Raw genomic sequence first — 18948 nt, forward strand, 5'->3', positions numbered from 1 at the left:
TGCGGGAGGGGTGGGAAGCGGCCGGGACCTGCTCCCCCTCCACCGGCGCCCGGAGCCGGACGCGTTACGCGCTGCTTTCGGTCTCGTCCCTCCGCCTACAAACCCCTGGGAGGAACAGCTATCGCCCTGCGGAAGGGCCTTCCACCCGCGCCCTCCCGCTCCCGGAGCAGGTCGGTCGCGCCGCCTTGCGGAGCGCGGGGCACCGCGTGTGGCGGCGTCGGCGGGGAAGGGGAGGCCGGCGGGACCAACGAACGCCCGGGCATTCGAACTGTTTTGCCTCCTCCCGCGCTGGCGTCCCATTTGCTGCTCTCCGTGCCGCTCTCGCATCGCCTGTGCCCATTGGGTGCCGTGGCTGCTCAGTCCCGCCTGCCGTTCCTTCGTGCCCGCCGCCTGTGGCGGGCCGTCCTGAGGAGCCGCGGCCGTGGCTGTGACCGGAGCGGTTCGTCCCGACCGGTCCTGTCCCTTCTTGTCCCGTCCCGGTGGGGGCTGCGGGGGTCCGGCCGGCACCCTGGGTGGGAGGGAGGGAGGGAGGGAGGCAGGCTGCGCTACACTTGCTGATTCAAAACTGCGAATGACTTTCCAAATTACCCAAAGGTTTTGATTTCAAAACCGGCAGAAAGGGGGGAGGGTGCTGGCTGGGCGCTCAGCAGCTCTGACAGAAATGTGGTGGCGGCGTCCTGTCGGTCATTCGTGTCCTGCAGAAGCGTCTGGCTTGGAAGGGACCCGGAAGGATCACGGAATCCAACTTTTCAGTGAATAATCCATAGAGGGATGGAACCCTCACCTGGGCAGGATGCCAAGTCAGCAGTCACCTGTGGGTAATACCCACCCAGACCGAGCACAGAGCAGGAGCTCAGGAATGAGCGTTCTGCTGTCACTTGCAGGGGTATGGCTGGCTCGGAAGGCATCGTCACCTGCCAGCGTCGGTCCCTGCCAAGGGCCTGACTCTGTCCTTTGATTCTCTTGCAGATGGTGGCTCCCTAGGCGTGGCCTGGCGACCAGAGGGTGATCATGGCAGCTAAGGCTTGTAGCACCTCTGAAGGGGCCCTTCTGTCTTCATCAGCAGGCTTAGTCCCTACTCACTTGAATGGCTCTGACACGCTAAGTAGATCCTTCCCCTGGGGCAACAAAAGCAGGAGAAGCCGTCTCTTCAGGCTCTGTCAGCTTGGAGCATCACTGCCTGGTGAGCACTCTGTTGTGAGACTGAGCTCCTGGGAAGCTTTTGGGCAGTTTCAGATCTTCCCCTTCCCCAAACACAGAGATAACAGCAATAAGTATCTGCCAGGATGCACTTGTTCAGTGAGCACCTGACCCATGGACTGCTGCAGGCTGGGAGAGCTTATAGGGAAAACATTACTGGACAGGTGCTCACAGAACCTTTGAAAATTGTAGTGCAATCACTTGTCAATTTGTAGCCTAAAACATTGGTGTGGATACAGGTATTTCAATGTCACATACTGTGAACACTTAATTGGCTTCCAACTAATGCAGTTTTTAATAAGGGCTTGAGCACTTACTGCAATTACTTAATGACCATTTCATTTTTATTTTCAGAGATTTCAAAACATTTTAAAGACTGCTAAGTTAAAAAATAAAAGTTAACTAGTCTGAGTGTTGGCAAGTGGTATGGACTAAGTTTATGTGTTCCAGATTCAAAATGATAAATTTCTAAATTTATTAGGAGAGTTTCTGCTTTCTTTAGTTTCACTGATTTTATTTTCTTGTCATTTCTTTAAAAATCTAGAAGCATGCATTTTGGGATTACTTGACAGTTGCTTCAGCTGACAGCTATTTTTTTTTCTTTAATTCATTCCTCTGATACTCCTGTTACAGCAACATTGCTGACCTTTATGTTTTCACAGGGGAGAAGTGGAGCTCTTACTGTTTGTCTCCTCTGACGGCTCCTAACATTTGTACCAGCAAAACTGGTAACTCATGGGCTCAGTGGGATTCTGCCCCTCTCTCTGCTTCCATTGGAAGTTCTTGCTCCTTTTTGCACACCCCAGCTGTGGAGGAACCCAGCCAGCACCTCCCAGCTGCTGCACGCAACCCAAACCAAGCCATCTTCACTGTGGATGCCAGCACAACAGAGGTACCTGCAGCACTAAGCTCCCCATAACGGCTGCAGGTTGTGTGACAGCAGGCTAAAATGTCTGGTTTTATCTTGTGTATCTGCAGGTAATCAGTGTCATGAAGGCAGTTTGTAGTCTGCACCAGCTCAGTAGTGTTCTAAAGGCTGATGAGTTTATTTCCATTGCAGGTTGAAGTTAGCAAAATGCACAAAATAATAGCAGAAGCAAGGACGTGTTGAGTCTTCTCTCAAACAGGCCAGGAAGGTTGTGGACTACCCATTCCTGGAAATGTTCTAGGTTGGATAAGGCTTGGAGCAACCTGGGCTGGTGGAAGGTGTCCCTGCCCATAGCAGGGGGGTGGAAGTGGATGGTCTTTAAGGTCCTGTCCAACCCAAACCATTCTGGCATTCAATGGTTATATAAGAATGCAGCTGTGAAGTGACATGAGGGAAGAAAGGAAGAGCAGAATGTGCTTCAGGCCTTCTCTCTGTAAAGTACCAAACCTGAAATGTGTTTGTGGTGGCACGAGATTTCTTTATCTGCCCTAGTAAACATTTCATTTGCATTGGGAGGGAAAGAATTTCACTGTTCCTGTCCTGAGAGGAATCTAAAATTGGATCCTGATACCTTTAAAGAGCTGTGCCATGTTTTAGCTTGAACTGACAGCTTGGGTTTGCCCACTTTGAAGACACTGAATCCCAACTTGCTCCATTGCACAGGCTCCAGTGTGCCAGTGACTGGTGTGATCACTGCACCCCTTTGAGTTTGGCTGCAATTTTGTGGCTTGCCTGGGCTTTGATTGCAAATACAACTCTGTAGTTTTGCCTCCATGGATGTCATTGTTTACAGTTAAAAGAAAGCAGGGAACCTTAAAAGGAAAGCAATGTCTCAAAACCTCTTAACCAAAAAGACGTGTGGGCAAGGGATGTCCTAGAAAAAGAATCTATAATGAACTCAGAATTGTAAAGAGCCATTTTATTTCCATGAGGAGAAAGGGATGTTTCAAGACATTAAAACAACAACCTGTGGAGATGATGAGCTCTTAAAAAATTTTTATTCTTTGTTTAGGTTTAGTTTTTTCTGTTCTTTTCTAGATCCTCGTGGCCAATGACCGAGCTTGCAAGTTGCTTGGGTGCAGTAGTCAGGAACTCATTGGTCAAAAGCTGTCTCACTTGATATCCAAATCTGGCCAAGAGGCCTGGGAAGCAGTGGGTGAGGAGTACCTAGAAACTTCTGAATGTTCATCTGTGGTTTCGGGAGCTGTGGTATGTCAAATGTTCAAGGAATTATTCTCCACCACATAAAGTGGTTTTGTAGGCTTTGGTTTGGGATTTTCTTTTTTCTTTTACATTTTCTATATAGTTTCCTGATATATTTAACTCTGTGGACATTTGGCAATTGTGTCATTTGCAGGACTGCTTAGTTTAAAAGTTTGCAGGTGTGGGAATTCAAAGGGCAAAAGATGATTCAAGGGGACACCCATGAGAATCTTGCAGCTGTCAGCACATGGAGTCACTGTGACTTGGCCAAACCAGAATTTAAAGGACATTAGATTTTTAAAAAATTGATTAACATGGAAAAACTCTATTGTGGAAAATTTCCCAGTTGTCTGGTCCTTAAAAATATATTTTAAATTTTCTCATTTTGGCTTGTGCATATTATAAAGGTTGAAGCCATTGAAATACTGTGAAGTGTCTGTGTTAAAAACACCATAGTTAGTGCAAAAGAGTGGAATTGATATTTTGCCTAGAATGGGGTTATTTATAAGAGAACTGCATGAGAAAATCTCCATATTATTTTCTTTTGCTGCTGTTGTGAGCTGTCACTAGAGAGTCTTTGGAAAATGAGCTCCTATTCTTTCTGGTGTGTTATTTTTGAACTGAAATTTTTGGTATCTCAGAGCCTTATCTTCCTGAATCCTCAGCTGGATATGGGGTCGGGGCAAGGATCTAAGTTTGATTCAGTGAGAATTAAAATTAAATGTCTGACAGAGGCACTTACTCTAAGCTGTTCCAAATACTTTATAGGAGTCACTGTGTAAGTCATAAACCCATTCTGCCGAGATCATATAAAAATCATAAAAGGCTTAGGACGAGCCTTGCAGGCTATAAGATAAATAAACATTTTCTGATCTGAGAAGAATCTCCTCCCAAAAGAAATTAAACTGCTGTTTTTGCAGCTGAAAGTAAGGACTGTGTTACTAATGGGGAGTGTTCATTAGCACCATGGGACGTCCCTTAAATAGGACATCTCTGAGAGGCACTTCACACTGAATGCAAGGTGTTAGAGTGGTACATTTATTATTCTGAAGTCTTTGTGCCTTTAGACTTCCTGAGGTGGGGAGAGACTATACAAAAGTAACAACATTTTGTGAATTATTTTCAGACATTTTAATCTCTGTATTAAAACTGTTTGTTCCCATAAAATACTAGAAAGTAGTCAAGAAATGATGTTTTTCTAATAATGATCGGGAGGTATCTCGGCTCAGTATCTTACTCCTGTTTGAAATTTCTTCTGAGTAACCACAGTCTAAGTAAGTCATGTCTCCATTTCTGAATCTGGTGGGAAGGTGGATGTTATTGGCTACCTCAATGAGAAGATCCCTGTCTCAGTCTGGTTGAGGCAGATAAGAAGCAAGGACACCCAGCGTTGTGTGGTTGTGCTGGAACCAGTGGAGAGACTTGCAGCTCATGTTTCCTTCACGGTTGACGTAAGTGTTTTCCTAAGAATCAAACTAGATTGTAATTTGTGAGAGTATGTGTGGGACTGGAAGGTGTCTGAAAGGCAGCAGGCACAGGTGAACATGGAGTGTGTCCATGGCAGAGCCTGAAAGCAGGGCTGTGCATGCAGGAGCTGTGCATGGATCTCTGGTGAGGCTCACCCTGACGTGTTTGACAACACAGAAATGCACTCTCTCTCCTCAGGGGATGGCTTGTCCTTGAGCAGTGTTGGTTTGGCAGGGGGTTGATAATTTGGGGTATGGATGTCCTTGTGAAGGGATCATCTGGCTGAGGAACAGTTCTGTGAGGAGCACTGGACACCTTTACTCTCTCCTGGGCAAAGGGCAGGCTCCCTGCACAGTGATATGGGAATATTGGTTTATGCTGTGTCTGCTTTTACTGAGTGAGTTGTGTCCACCAAAATATTGCAGAATGAAATTTCCTGCCATTGCTTTGGTAACTGCAGAAGCCATTGTCAAAGCATTGAGTGGACTGTGCCTAAAATGTTAAAATTTTAACAATCCTGTAAATTTTCCTCCCCAGGGAAAAATTACATCGTGTGATCTCCTTTATGCTCATCTCCATGGCTACCCAACATTGGAAGCAGTAGTTGGACTCCACATAAAGGACCTGATTCCTTCTGTGCAGATCCCTCCTCTAGGCAAAAAAATCCCAAAGGTATAGTACGAGCACCGGCCTCATTCTTCCATAGCCTTCCCATTTGGAGTGCATGCTGCTTTCCCTCTTTAAGTAACAGAAGAAAGCCTTTTCAGAGAGGAGCCTCATTCCCCTGGAAAAGGGTGGGCTGCCTTTTTGTGGAGCTGCTGTCTGAAGAGTTCCTAACCTGGGATGAGACCATGCCCTGGATTCTGCCCTGGTCAAAGACAGTTTTCTCCAGTCCTAGCTTTGTAAGACACCGTGCTCTCTCTGTAAGCTTTTTAAGATTCCTTTTAATTCTTTAGCTCATTTCAGTCATGTCTGTCTGAGGAGTGAAAGAACACCCAGGTCTTGCAAATGCCATGGAAATGGGCAGATAGGGAGTTGAAGGAGGCCTTCTTATGAATGCCTAATTTGTTGAAAAGCTGCAGCATAAACTGGTCTTCATCTTCAGGATATTTATTTAGTAGTTCAACACTGGATTCCAAATCCAGTGAACAACAGATGTTGTTCATTTTGATACTCACAAGATTGGTTCCTTTTCTTTTCCTGCTTCTTTTTCCTGAGAATTCCCACTTTTATATGAACAATGCAATAAACCCAAAACATTTGGTCAGTTAGACGTTTTGTGTTTGAGTTTTGTTTGGTTGGGTTTTTTTTGCTTTGATTTAGAACCTCAGGATCCAGCGAGCTGCAGGCCGATGCAGAGAGGGTACCATGTTTCCTCTCAGTTTAAAGCTGGAAGTCAGCCATCTGGAGGAGGAGCCAGCAGCAGTGCAGAAAGATGAGATTCCACAGACAGAAGGCTCTCTCCCAGGCTATCAGTACTCTGCTATAGTTGTGGTTTTCTCCACCATCAGTGGTCTTATCACTGTCCAGTCAGATGGAATCATCTGTGGCATCACGGATAGTTTTGCTTTAATGCTCTTTGGCTATGAGAAGAAAGATCTGTTGGGAAAGGTAAGATAAGTTCATGTCCTCCCAGAAGACTGATACATGTGGCAGCATACCCACTGGAATTGTGAAGCTGTTTTACACTCCTTGCCATCACAAAACCCCTGTGTTCCACATGTTTGGTGAGTGAGGTGTGGGATGACATGCAAATTCCCATGCTGGAATTGCTGAGACTTGCAGTGCTGAGGAGCTGCTATGGATTTCAAGTAGCCCAAAGCAAGCTGCACAGTTCTATGTTCTCCATTGGTCATGTGGATCACTGTTGCCTGGCTGTCCATGAGAATCAGGCTCACAGACACAGATTGTCAGCATTTGCCCCCATTCTGTGAGAGCTGGCTTAGCTTTATAAGGTTTTGTTCTTTGTTTTAGAACATTACATTCCTGATCCCTGGTTTCTATAACAACATGGAAAGAAGCAGTGGCTGTTCTTTGCCTTTACCTCCTCTGGATGATCCCACAGGGACAGAAGGTGAGTGCCTTTTTGAAGGTGTCAGTGCCTGCCATACAGCTGGCTCTGGCTGCTGTAACCAAGGGGAAACGAGAAGAGACAAGAGGTTCACCCACAAAAAAGAGAACATTCTTCATAAAAGCAATGCCCCTCCATACAGTTTTAAAATCAGGTTTCCACTATAACCTCAGGTAAAGAGAATTGTTCACCTAAGACTGAGCTTCTCTCTCTGTTGCCAAGAAGACAAAACTGAATATCCAATTTGGAAATTACAGTGAGAATAGAGAACGCTTTGTACTTAACAAGCACTTCCCCTCCCTCCCTCCCTCCCTCCCTCCCTCCCTCCCTCCCTTCACTGCTAGGACCCTGTGGTATTTTAAAATGTGAAAAATATAGCTTGTGTGACTGTATTTCTGCGGAGCTGTAGCTACTTAGGATTAATATTTTAAGGGAAAAATCTAATCTTCTGAATTGGCTTGAGCTGCTGGCTAATAGTCAATGTTATGGTTGCTGTATTTCAGTCAGGGAGACATCACTTATTCCTCTGATTCAGTTTGCATCAGAATTTACCAAAATTTTACTTCTCTGAACACAGCACGAATAAACAGAAGCAAAGAAGCCTTGTGTTTCCATATCTGTCTTTTCCAGCCAGCTCTGCCCAACACCAGCAAGTTCATGCTTTCATCCATATCACATTTTAGGCCGGTTTTGTCTCTTTTTTTTTTTTTTTCCCCTATTTTTTTTTTCTCTTTGCTTAGAAATGCACATCTGTGCTGAAACCAATGCACCCCACTGGAACAAAGAAGAGTTAGTAGACAGTGTACAATTTCTTAGGTAATTCTTTGATGAAATGATGCCCCTAATCTAGGAGTAGTTCAATTCTTCAGTGAGGAAGCATTGTTAGCACTCAGCTGTTACTAATTAAACATTGTTCTAGATTCAAATCGAGATTTGTTCACTCATTACCTTCTTGTGCAGCAATAATACTTGGTTTACTTCATCTTCCAAACTCATGTTTTTCTTCTGATCTGTTGTTACTGGGGAAGGAAAGACCTTAATTTCCTCTTCTTTCAAACATGTTTCAACTATTTTTTTTATCTTATAGCTTCAGTGAGTTACATAAATCCAGTCCAAGCCTTTCCATTATATGGGTTTGGAATGGGCTGTATATGTGTGGTTTGAACTTTTCTTTTTTTTTTTTTTTTTTTTAATGCTGCTGCTGTATGATCATTTTAATTTCAGTCTCTTTATATTATTGGCATTTTTTAGGCCTCTGAACTTCAAGTAGCTAATGTGTGATACCAATATCTGCCCAAGAGCCTTGCTGGAAAAGCAAATTTTGGCAGCCCTAAAACATGCAGATTCCTGCATGTGGTGATTTATCAAAGAAGAGTGGAGTGCTTGTATTTTGACTGTTTTGACTCAATCAAGCCTTTTATACTCAATTCCTTAGGGAAAAGACAGACCAGGGCAGTTCCAAGTTTATTTTTAATCACTGTAGCCTCTGAAGTCTAAATATAAAAGTTTAAATTGGTGTGGTTTTGTTTCCTGTTTGGTACAGAGAGCAGTTTCTTGGCTGCATCTTTAGCACACCTTCTGTCAAGAGATGAAGAGCAGAAATTGGAGCAACAACACAAAGATGACAAATTAATATATGATGAGAATAAACAAAAGAATGGGACCAGTTTCTCTTCTCCTCCCTCACCTCCTGAAGCAGCATCCACCCCCAATAATAGGTAGGCATTTCACAGACTGTATATTCACTTAGGAAAATGAAGAGCTGTGATGGCAATCACCAGCAAAAGCTGATTTTTTCACCTGTTTGATGTCTGTGGGAGGGTGTAGCAAGAGCCTTCCATGCTTTACTGTCTTTAGAATCTGAGTGCTGTTTGCAAGACAGGCTGAGCTGTCCCTGCCTTAGATTTTTATTTCTATCTGCACAAGCTACCATTGTAAAGTTACAGAAATTCCAGCTCTAAAGGGGACCAAATGTTTCATCCAGACTAAGGTAAATTGGCTCCCTAATCATAAATAGTGGATGTTTATCTCCTTCCAGCTGGTGTTGCACTGAAGTCAGGTTACCTGGAGGGAATTCTAAGTGTTATTCCTTCTGGTGCTTGGTGTAACTGTCAGGTCATCCCATTAAAACAGGGTACTGTGTTACTGAAGTCCAGCCATTTTTTCTTGAACATTTCCAGGTCTTTTTCCTGTCACAACGTTAGAAATTCTGTAGAAGTACATATCTCATGCTCATGGCCTACCTTAAGTCAAATTTTAAGCCTTCCACATTAACAATTCTAGCTGCAACTCTGTTACAGTTGTGGTTTTCTCCACCACAGTAAATATTTACTATCCACTTTAAAGTAAAGACTATTACAGCACAGCTCTTGCTGCTTTTTAAAGTGGCTGATAGTGTCATTTTTTTGTACTCTCCTGGTTTACATCTCTCATATCATCCTTGTAAGTAAGGCCTGTAAGTGCTCTGCTTCATTGTTTTTCTATGCTGCATTTTTACTAATGGAAATGTTTGCAAAATACCTTGTGCCATGGATGGATTATTAAAGGTACAGTTCTGCATTCTTTTATTTCTTATGTATTTATATGAACTCTATAAAGCTGTATATTTTTATAAATATAAAGCTTTTATATTTTCCCTGTTAGAGATTTTTGAACATGGTATAAATCTGGAAATCAACGAGTATTTTAAGCAAACACTTTAGGTGGATAAAAAGGTTTGAAATGTGGTCATTTTAAAAATCGTCACACAAGTGGCCCAATGTAGATATTCTGCATACTTCCTAAACAGTTCCATTATTAATGGCCTAACATAAAACTAATTGATTTAGTCTAAAATATTACAAGTAGCTGGGCAATAGCTGTTTTTTCAGGGCTTGGGTTTCTGTCAAAGCATATCTCCAAACCCTGATGGATGGAGATATCCATCTCCTGTTGGACAGACAAGGGAACTTCTGTTTTCAGGACTGGAAGCATCCTGCTGAGGCCTGAACAGCAGGCCTCAGCACCAAATTGACTTACAAGATGAATCTTGAGCATGATGTTATTAATACCACCAAGGGTTTTTAGTTAAAAATAGATGATCAAAACATTTATATTAGTTGTTCTCAATGCCAAACCTGCGGTTGTAGAGACCTTTGTATAACCTTGTGTAAGGTATATTAAGAAATTGTCCCAACAGATATCCCTGGAGGCTTGTTAGTAGAATATTTTAGGCAAAACCCTCCCGGCCCTGGCCCTGGCTGGTTGGGAAGTGGGCCATCAGACCCAGATGTTTTCTGCACAAAAAGGTGAACAAGTAATTTGGACTGTTTGATTTGGGCCTATAAAGCTGGACCCCTTTTTTGGGCAAACCTAGAGACTTCAACTACAAGTGGATGCACTGCATGGGATTTTCCCAACTGCTGGAAGAATTCTCCAGGTCCTTACTGAAAAAAAAAAAAAAAAAAGGTGCTCCCCAGCAATTGCAGACTCTGGATGATGGTAAAGTATTTAGGCAGTTGGTGATGGATCTTTCTCAATCACTTTTCTTTCCCCTAGTAATGATCAGATGCATCATCTTGCTTATTTTTGCTTGTTGCTAAAGCTGAGTGGGTAATAACTTTATTGTTTTATCAAATGTATCTTTTTTTCTTCTGTGTTGCCTCAATATTAATAGTAAAATAAGACCATTCTTTCCATTGGTGTCTGTACCCATTCCATCACTCCCATCAGCTGGCAAAACACCTCCCATGTGTATTAGGGTTGGTTTTTTTTTTTGTGGTGGTAAATGGTTTATGATCTATATTTAGAAATTAAGCTAGAGAAGGAAATTATCCAAAAGGAAAGAGTGCCATTTGAGTGTACCTTTGGTACATTTGTCAGGATTTTGGATACAGCTTTCTGCCTTTTGCTTTTAAACTTGAAATAAAACTATTGGTACAGGTTTTAAATAGTGACCATATTTAAATGTGTATTATACAGGAGGACAGTTTTCTTATTTTGTAAACGTGATGTTGCTGATAACTTTGAATCTTTGCACTGAGGACAGCCTTGCTACAGATGGGCTCTCAGCCCACCACAGAGCCTTATCCCAAAAGCTGGCTTGACACAATCAGAGCAGTGGCACAGTATAGAATAGTGGGAACTTCAGGATCAAATAATTCTCAAAAAATGCTCTCTGCAAGGCTCTCTCTCACACATCACCTGACTCACAACAGTGGGATTTAGGTCAGAACTTGGAGATTGCAGAGAAAAGCAGTCATAGTGCAGGATCTCCTGCAGTAACTGTTGCCTGGTTGCCTGTTTGTTCCAGACTAGAAGACAATCTAAATGCAGCATCCTGTGACCCAGTGAAGCTGCCTTCTGAAGCCACTTGTAACTCACCTGGAACACCAACAGTGGATGAGCCATGGCCTGGGACAGCTCTGAACTGCAGACAAGACTTGAAAAGCCACATGGTTCCAGGGCCGGTGTCAAAAAAAAATTCCATGTGTGATGCAAAACATTCCAGCCTCGAGCATATTGTTGTTGACAACTGCCTGCTAAATGATCCTTCAACCTTCTTTGCACGTGAAAGAAACAGTGACTGTGATGTTTGCTCAGGAAATAAACCAGGCTGCAGTGCTTCTGCACCAGGAGCTGCCACAACCTCTGAAGATGTGAAAGAATCTGAACTGAACTGTATTTGCTCTGGTCTTGAGGTACTGGGACTGAATGCTGGTGTCAAGGGGAACTCAGACAATTCTTCAGGTGTTACTGCAGCTCTTGTAGGAGGATGTTGCTCTGATGCAGTGGACTCCAATGTGCTAATTGAGACCAACAGTACCTTTTCCACTCATCAAGGAAAGCAGCTGCTGAGTGGTGTTGCCACAGGAGGTGATTCTGGATGGCAGGCCTCCAGAAGGCATTTACAAAACTCTGAGGAATCCTCCAAAGCATTTCCTGAGAAACCTGAAACCCTTGCAGAAACTGTGGGGGACAACTCCAACAGAAATCCCCTGAAAAGCAAAGGTAGGCATGAAGAACACTCTCAGTTCCTCAGGCAGCAAAATATGAAGATCAAAGTAACATCCACCCCAGTGAAACAAGAAGGCAGGCTAAATCCAGCAGCTCCTTTGACCTGGGAGATTCTGGAAGGCAGCTACATTGGGAATTGCTGTCACAGAGATGGTTCACAATTCAGTAAGTGGAACCTTGTCCCCTTCCCAAACTCTTACTGGGGTGCTTCTTTTCACCCACAGTTCTGCAGAATGCAGACAGTTCTGGTTAGAAGCTCACAGTGGAGAGGAAGGAAGAAGCATCTAGAAGAAAAAAAAAAAAAAGGTATTTAAGTCTACCCAGAGGGTATCAGAAAAGGAGGTGGTATAAAATACAAAGTTGGTAAGAAAATAATCCCTACTGAAAAGTCAGAAATACTCTCAAAACACAATTAAAAAGTGTGAACCTGATAACTTTTTCTGAACAGAAAAGACAAACTTCACTGTAAAACTGTAAATTGCATTAAAATTGTATAATGGAATTTGCTTCAATCACTCCTTCAGCTGCAATCAGTGGCTTGTTGAATAAAATCCCCATTTTTATGTAATCTAGAATAACAGTGTGAAATGAATTGGACACTGACAAATCTCTGCTGGAGGTAGCTGATTGGTACCTCTAGAATAGCTGTGCTGGTATCAGCCCTCTGATGATTCTTTACTGAGCAGCTGTTTCCCAAATTCTGAAATTTTTGTCAAGAGCTCAGAATTTTGTCCTAAAACATCTGCTGTCTTGTTCAACACTAAAGCTACATCCCACCATTTTCATTTCCTCACCTGTTTCTACAGGCATACACTTCGAGGTGAAATGTGCAGAGCTGCAGGATCCCACTGTGCTTTTCTGTGTCTGGGTGGTGAAAGACATTTCACAGAGTCAAAAGGAAGCTGTAGCAAAGACTCAGCATTTGCTTGCCAGCCTGGCAAACTCTTCCCAGTCTTTTGCTGATCTCTCTACTAAAAGTCTTGGAGATGTAAGAAATCCTACCTTTGAATATTGAGCATTTCTCTCCTTGTTTGACTGTTAAGCTGAAGCTAAAGTCAAGAAGATTTTCAAATTAATGACATGAGTTGGTGGGGTGGATGTTGCTGTTTCTTTTTTTCCCCCCTACTTTTTTTTTTTAATATACTAAAATAAAATATCAATTGCTATTTTGTAACACTTCTGGTGTGGGGCTTAGTGTAGTTACCTTTCCAGCCTGAACAGTGCAGTTCCAAACTGCAGGATACTCACTATCATATATATATATATATATATATATATATGTATGTATGTGTATGTATGTATGTATGTATAGTGCAGTTCTCACTATCAGAACCAAAGATTCCTCATTTTATCTATTCTTGCAGATGTGCATGTTCTTTTCAGTATTTATTAATTTTATAAATGTGATTCTGTGGCTGGTCATTTTTTGCTGCTATTGTAACCTATGTATCTGTACTTAGGCCATCAGATCAACTTCACTTTTCAACAATTCCCCAAGAGCTGAAGATCTTGAAGGATTAAGAGCATGTGAGGGAGAATATGCAAAACATTACAGCACTCTCAGTCTTATTGGCAAAGGCTCTTTTGGCTTTGTCTGGAGTGCCAGGAGCAAGAAAGATCACCAGGAGGTGAAGTATTTCTTGTTGCCCCATTGCAATAATAATTTAGGATGAAAACTGAAAGGTCAGAGCATTCATATTCTGTTAACATTATACTGTCAAAAGCTTCTCTTTGGTAGTTTGGGGTTTTGTTTTGTTTAAACAGAAATCTGTAATGGAAACAGGATAGTAAAACATTTGCATTGATGTTGTGGATAAATGTTACCTGAGACAACAGGTGCAGAATGAGTTAATGAGCTAATTAATGCAGCTAATTAAACCTGTTGAAAGAAGTAGACATTAATCTTAACAGAATTAGAGGTTTTAGTCTTCTGTTACTAAAGAGAATGGCAAACCTCAAAATCTTTATTGTGCCATGACCCAAGAATGGGGAGTAGACGTGTTGAGATGATGGCACCTCCTCTTTTTCAGGAGAAGTATTTTGGGTGCTCAGAGGGCAAGTTCTGGTGTTTCTCTTGCATGGATGTTTGGTGCTCATTTCCCTCACTGCACCCATGTGCTGTAACTGGTTGATAAGAGAGCTGGCTTGCCAAAGCCTTTGGAATTCAGAACAGCAATAAATATATTCCATTTATGTGTATCATTTAGCTTCTAGGACTAAATTAATTTAAACACATTCAAATATACTCTAAGCTATTCACATGGGGTTACTTCCACTTCTAGTAATATGAGGCACTAACAGATTTCCTGGAAATTAACTTCCCTGACACGCCAAGCCATGCTTTGGCATGTGATGCTGAATGCTGATGTCTGTGTAGGTTATTGTAAAGTTCATCTGGAAGGAGAGGGTGCTGGAGGACTGCTGGGTAGATGATCCTGACCTGGGGAGGGTCACTCAAGAAATTGCAATCCTGCAGAAGCTGCAGCACCCCAGTATCATTAAGGTACAGTGGCTGGGAACTGATGCAGTTTGCACTGCACCGGGTGGTTTGTTTGCACCCTGGGTGTCTGGTGTTCCTCTTCAGGAGTGAGGTGTCCTGTACTGAATCTGTCTTTTCAGGAGAGAAAAGAACCTGTTTATCCTGCTTTGTTTTGGAGGGTGTGACACAGACTGTTGCTTGCTTCCACACTTTTACCCCAAAGTGATCTGAAGATGTGATTCCTAACAGAAAAAAGCTATTTCAAGATAAGACCCATATCTTGGAAGTGTGATGTCACATTTCAACATGTACTAGTTCAGTAAATAATCTGGACACATCTTGTTTCATACTCTTTGTTTTGAGGTTGTTGGTTTTGGTTTTGGAGTTGTTGGTGTGTTTTTTTGGTTGCTTGGTTGGTTTGTTGGTTGGTTTTTTTTTTTTTTGCTTCAGCAAGAATTCCTCTTGGATTTAATTCTGCTCCCAGTTTTAATTCTGTACACTTCAAGAATCATTTGTGCTCAGTGAAATGAGCCTTTAAAGATTATAATATACACCAATTAAATCTCCAAGAGGAGAACAGTCTTTGTTTAAAAAAAGGCAATTTTTGAGGATGAAGTACATGATTAAACAAGTCTTCTATTTATAGGTGCTGGATGTGTTTGAAAATGAATGCTTCTTCCAACTGGTGATGGAGAAGCATGGATCTGGTCTGGACCTCTTTACATTTATTGATAATCAGCCCAACTTGGATGAGCCATTAGCAAGTTATATATTCAGACAGGTGAGAGCAGAATTGCTGCATGCAGGTGAGAATTGGTTAATGTAAGAACCAGGATTCTGTTCCACTTAATACTGGCTAATCAACTGGCACTGGAGTTGTGCTCTATACTTGCAGAACCTTTCCCCACCATTCTGTAGGGCTGATTGAAATGCTGCCTGCAGAAACCTTGTTAAGGTTTACTTAGAAACTACCAAGAAGCCTTTCTAGGACCTTACTGCCTGTGAGGGTTTTCCTGGCCCCTCAGCTGTTACCAGGACAGCACACAGCCCCTGTCACCCAGACACCATTCATGCAGCACTCACATTTCCTCTGAGAGAGGAGGAAGACTCACAGAAGCTCCCCCAAGCCTGCAAAAAGCCACGTTTTCACTTACTTCAGTGCTTAGTTTAGATTGGTTACAGGAGTAAAGGGCTCTGCTCTTTAGATCAAGAAATTATATTGGATTTTAAGGTAGCATAATGCAAAGTAACTCAGGGTAGTTTCCCATAAGTCAGGAGCTTGCCTGAGGGTTGAACTGTACTTTGTTTAGTGAATTAACCACAACAGCAGTCCCCAGGTAATTTCCCCTCACGAGTTTTGGAGTAAATTCCTTGCTCTAGGGTATGCAAGAATTGCTGTGCATGTGGTAACCCCCACACACACCCTTGCTGTGCCCACCCTGCCCTTACCTGGGGTGCTGATGGAAGGATGGAAGCCAAAGGTGTCCCTTTAGCCTTGTGATCAGCCCTTTCCTTAACCCAGCCTGGGGTTTGTAAGGCTGAATTGTTCCCTCAGATCTGCACTGCATTTCTCTACAGAAGCACATTTGTATTATAAATAGAAACTTTTCTCCCTCAGCCATCTGCTTTTCTTGTTAAAAACATTGTAGGAGTCAGGATCATCTCCACGGTGATATCATTCTCATGTTATCCTTAATTATGGCATTAAAGCATGAATCGTGCTGGAAAAAGAATGGAGTTGAGGAGTGACTAAGTTATTTATACCAAACTTGGCTCTCAAATGCTTTGTCATCCTGCAGCATGGAAAGCACACAGTAATATCCTTCTGGAGAAACCAAAGGACCCTCCAAATGAAGCTGGGATAAAAATAGAGGGACTTGCAGGATTGTAGCAGCAAGCTCCAATGCTCTCAATCGCATCCTGACTGCAGCATCCCCTCCTCCTGCACATCTGTGAGATGAAAGCAGCAAAAGCTCTTTAAAGTGTCTCTTCCAAGAGCACTGCAGCAATGATGACAGGCAGGCCTGAGGCCATTTCCAGTTACCATAATTAGGATGTATATCTTGTTTAGGCAGTGTCAAAACAAGCCAAAATGTGACTCTGGGAAAGCTGTGATGCCTATCAACTATTCAGGGACTCTATGTAGTAACACCTAGTTCCTTCTGTCTCTTCCAGCTTGTATCAGCTGTTGGGTATCTCCATTGTAGGAACATCCTTCACAGAGATATCAAGGATGAAAATATTGTCATTGCTGAAGATTTCACAATTAAATTAGTGGATTTTGGTTCGGCTGCCTACCTGGAACCTGGGAAATTATTTTATACCTTCTGTGGGACAATTGAATACTGCTCACCAGAAGTGCTGTCTGGCAAACCGTATGTCACCCTCTGAAAAGTCATTTTTGTGCCATCACACCAAAAATAACCCACGTAGGCAGGGCTGGAACAGAAGGCAAACTGCTGTGCCACTGGAATGCTGCTAGAGTATCCAACCACAGGAAACTGCAGTGAGATTTAAGGCACTGCAGTGGCAGAAATCACTGTGAAGGTCTGAGTGCATACAAAGTAGGGCTCTCTAGTGACAGAAATCAAGTTGTAAAAGCTTGAATATGTACAAAGGTGTTTCTAAAACTGTTGTCAGGCTCTCTCTAGCAAAAGCTGCTGTCAGAGAGGTGGAGTAAGCAAGTATTGCTGTTGATAGCACCTTCTCCTTGCATGTCTGTGCTCTGTATCCTCCCACTCTCATCCTCTCTGTTCTCTTTTCTACGTGCTTCCCTCTATTTGAATTTTTGCAGTTTGGTCCTTGTTCGTCTCCCCACTGATTTCTGTCCTCCTCAGGACTCAAGGATTCTTCTCTTACAGCTTCTCTTGCTGCTGTTTTGGGTGTGCTACCTAAATATTGGCTCTCTTCCCTCTCCTTTCCCTCTCCAAGTGCTCTGTACCTGGCAGCTGGTGCTCTCGTAGCTGCTCCACAAGGAAGCCTCCCCATCACGGGTGGCACTGCTGTAATTGTACATGCCTGCATGGATCTTGCTCCTGCCTCACAGCTGTTTCCATGGGTCCTCCTCCTAAAGGAGTGTGGGGGAAGCAATGCAAGGAAGAGAGGAAATTCCTGCTGGAAATGAGATGAAAGGTGAAGCAAGCAGCTCTGCCCTGGGAGTTCCACCTCTTACTGTGTGTGAAGGAACTGGCATGTTTTCTCAGATGGAATTGAGATAGTTAATAGTTATTTCCACGTAACTTGTTTTGAAAGGGCTGGGAGGATGTGTTTACTCTTGCAGTTAAATATTTACTTGACAGTTTTGGCTGATGATGAAGGTGGTGGAGGGGTAAGCTCTTGTCACCAGCTTACGTATGTGGAAGTCTGGGTGCATGTTACACATACTCATCAACAGAAACTGGTTGGCTGTTCTCTGGTTGGTTTTATTTCCTGGAGAAGGATAATGCAGACTCCTCAAACACATGAGAACCTTCTTAGAATTCTCACAAACTTCCTATGTTAAAATAAAAAGTGGAAACAAGGGCTGTCAAGGTCCTTTTTTTCTTTTCACTTTCTTTAGCATATAGCTCTGTACTTGCAATCTGAGTTTAAGCAAGCTTATCTCTGCACAGGTACCATGGCCCTGAGCTGGAGATGTGGTCGCTTGGCATCACCCTTTACACCCTGCTGCTTGGGGAGAATCCCTTCTGTGAGCTGGAGGAGGCCTTGGCAGCTGTCCTGAGTCCTCCTCGCCCTGTGTCAGAAGGTGAGCTCTTCCCATTTGCTTTTCAAAAGGAGCAGATCTCTTGGGAAAGTATAAACAGTGTTTTTTCACCCAAAAAAAGGAGAAGACTGAAGAAATGCTCCCTCATGTATTCTGTGATGATTTGGAAAGCTGCTCAGTGCAGCAGGGTTTGGGAAATTTGTCATTCTTTGCACATAGACTGTATCTCTCATTCCCAACCTGCCTAAAATCCAGCCTGAGCCATCCTCTGCTGTCCCTGCCCAGGTCTCATGGATCTGATGGCCGGGCTCCTGCACCCCGTTCCAGAGCAGCGCATGACTCTTGCCATGCTGGCAGAGGATCCTTGGCTGCGGCAGCCTGTGAACCTGGCAGATTATACCTGGGAAGAGGTGTTTGCCCCTGCTGAGCCAGCTGACACCTCGCTCTAAAGGCTTCTTCATCTAGGGACGACTTAGAAAGGTCTGAGCTCTGTTAGCAGGATAGGTCCCATTGGAAAGTTACCTGCTGACACCCACATATACTCAGTCTATGACTGTTTTTACCCAGGACATGTTTCAAAGATGTGAGGTGAAGATTTTAATGTTGCTTAAATTGCTCAATACTTGGAAAATATTTTTATTGCCTGGTTTTACTTTTTATATGTAGTTTATATATTTTTCTGAAAAGTGCATTAATAAATGAATGGTAATATTGCTGTTAGTTTTCTGGAGTGTGTGTGCACAAAGGAGACTCAAAACCAGACATGTAATCGCATTTCTTGGGTGGGAGGGGTGGGTTGGCAGTGTCCTTTTTTTTTTTTTTTTTTTTTAATATCAGTCTTGTCTATATTCAGGAAAACAGTTCTCGATTTTGATGAGATAGAGATATTGGAAAGAAAAAAA

At 42.9% G+C, this 18948-nt stretch overlaps 1 protein-coding gene across 2 annotated transcripts; it reads left to right on the top strand.

Moving 5' to 3' along the window:
• Positions 1-130: 130 nt before the first annotated feature.
• On the top strand, positions 131-18755 carry PASK (PAS domain containing serine/threonine kinase). Of its 2 annotated transcripts, none has more exons than XM_053985876.1 (17): positions 131-170; positions 970-1183; positions 1863-2092; positions 3167-3337; positions 4642-4782; positions 5336-5470; positions 6122-6409; positions 6773-6872; positions 8413-8587; positions 11161-12029; positions 12671-12852; positions 13325-13492; positions 14242-14367; positions 14990-15124; positions 16519-16718; positions 17955-18088; positions 18332-18755. In XM_053985876.1, exons 2-17 carry the CDS (start codon positions 1012-1014, stop codon positions 18493-18495), a joined length of 3390 nt encoding a protein of 1129 aa, XP_053841851.1. In that variant the 5' UTR covers positions 131-170; positions 970-1011; the 3' UTR covers positions 18496-18755. The 2 variants fall into 2 exon arrangements, with proteins under 2 accessions (XP_053841851.1, XP_053841852.1); XM_053985877.1 differs by lacking the exon at positions 131-170 and adding an exon at positions 433-453.
• The last annotated feature ends 193 nt before the right edge of the window (positions 18756-18948 follow it).

Source organism: Vidua macroura, chromosome 10 (genome assembly GCF_024509145.1).
Source record: "Vidua macroura isolate BioBank_ID:100142 chromosome 10, ASM2450914v1, whole genome shotgun sequence".
NCBI lineage: Eukaryota > Metazoa > Chordata > Aves > Passeriformes > Viduidae > Vidua > Vidua macroura.

Excerpts from the sequence above, each read along its gene's own strand:
- PASK (XM_053985876.1), top strand. The coding sequence starts at position 1,012 with ATGGCAGCTAAGGCTTGTAGCACCTCTGAAGGGGCCCTTCTGTCTTCA. Across the intron at positions 8,588-11,160 it reads GCATCCACCCCCAATAATAG|ACTAGAAGACAATCTAAATG; the intron begins GTAGGCATTTCA and ends TGTTTGTTCCAG. Across the intron at positions 13,493-14,241 it reads GCAAGAAAGATCACCAGGAG|GTTATTGTAAAGTTCATCTG; the intron begins GTGAAGTATTTC and ends ATGTCTGTGTAG.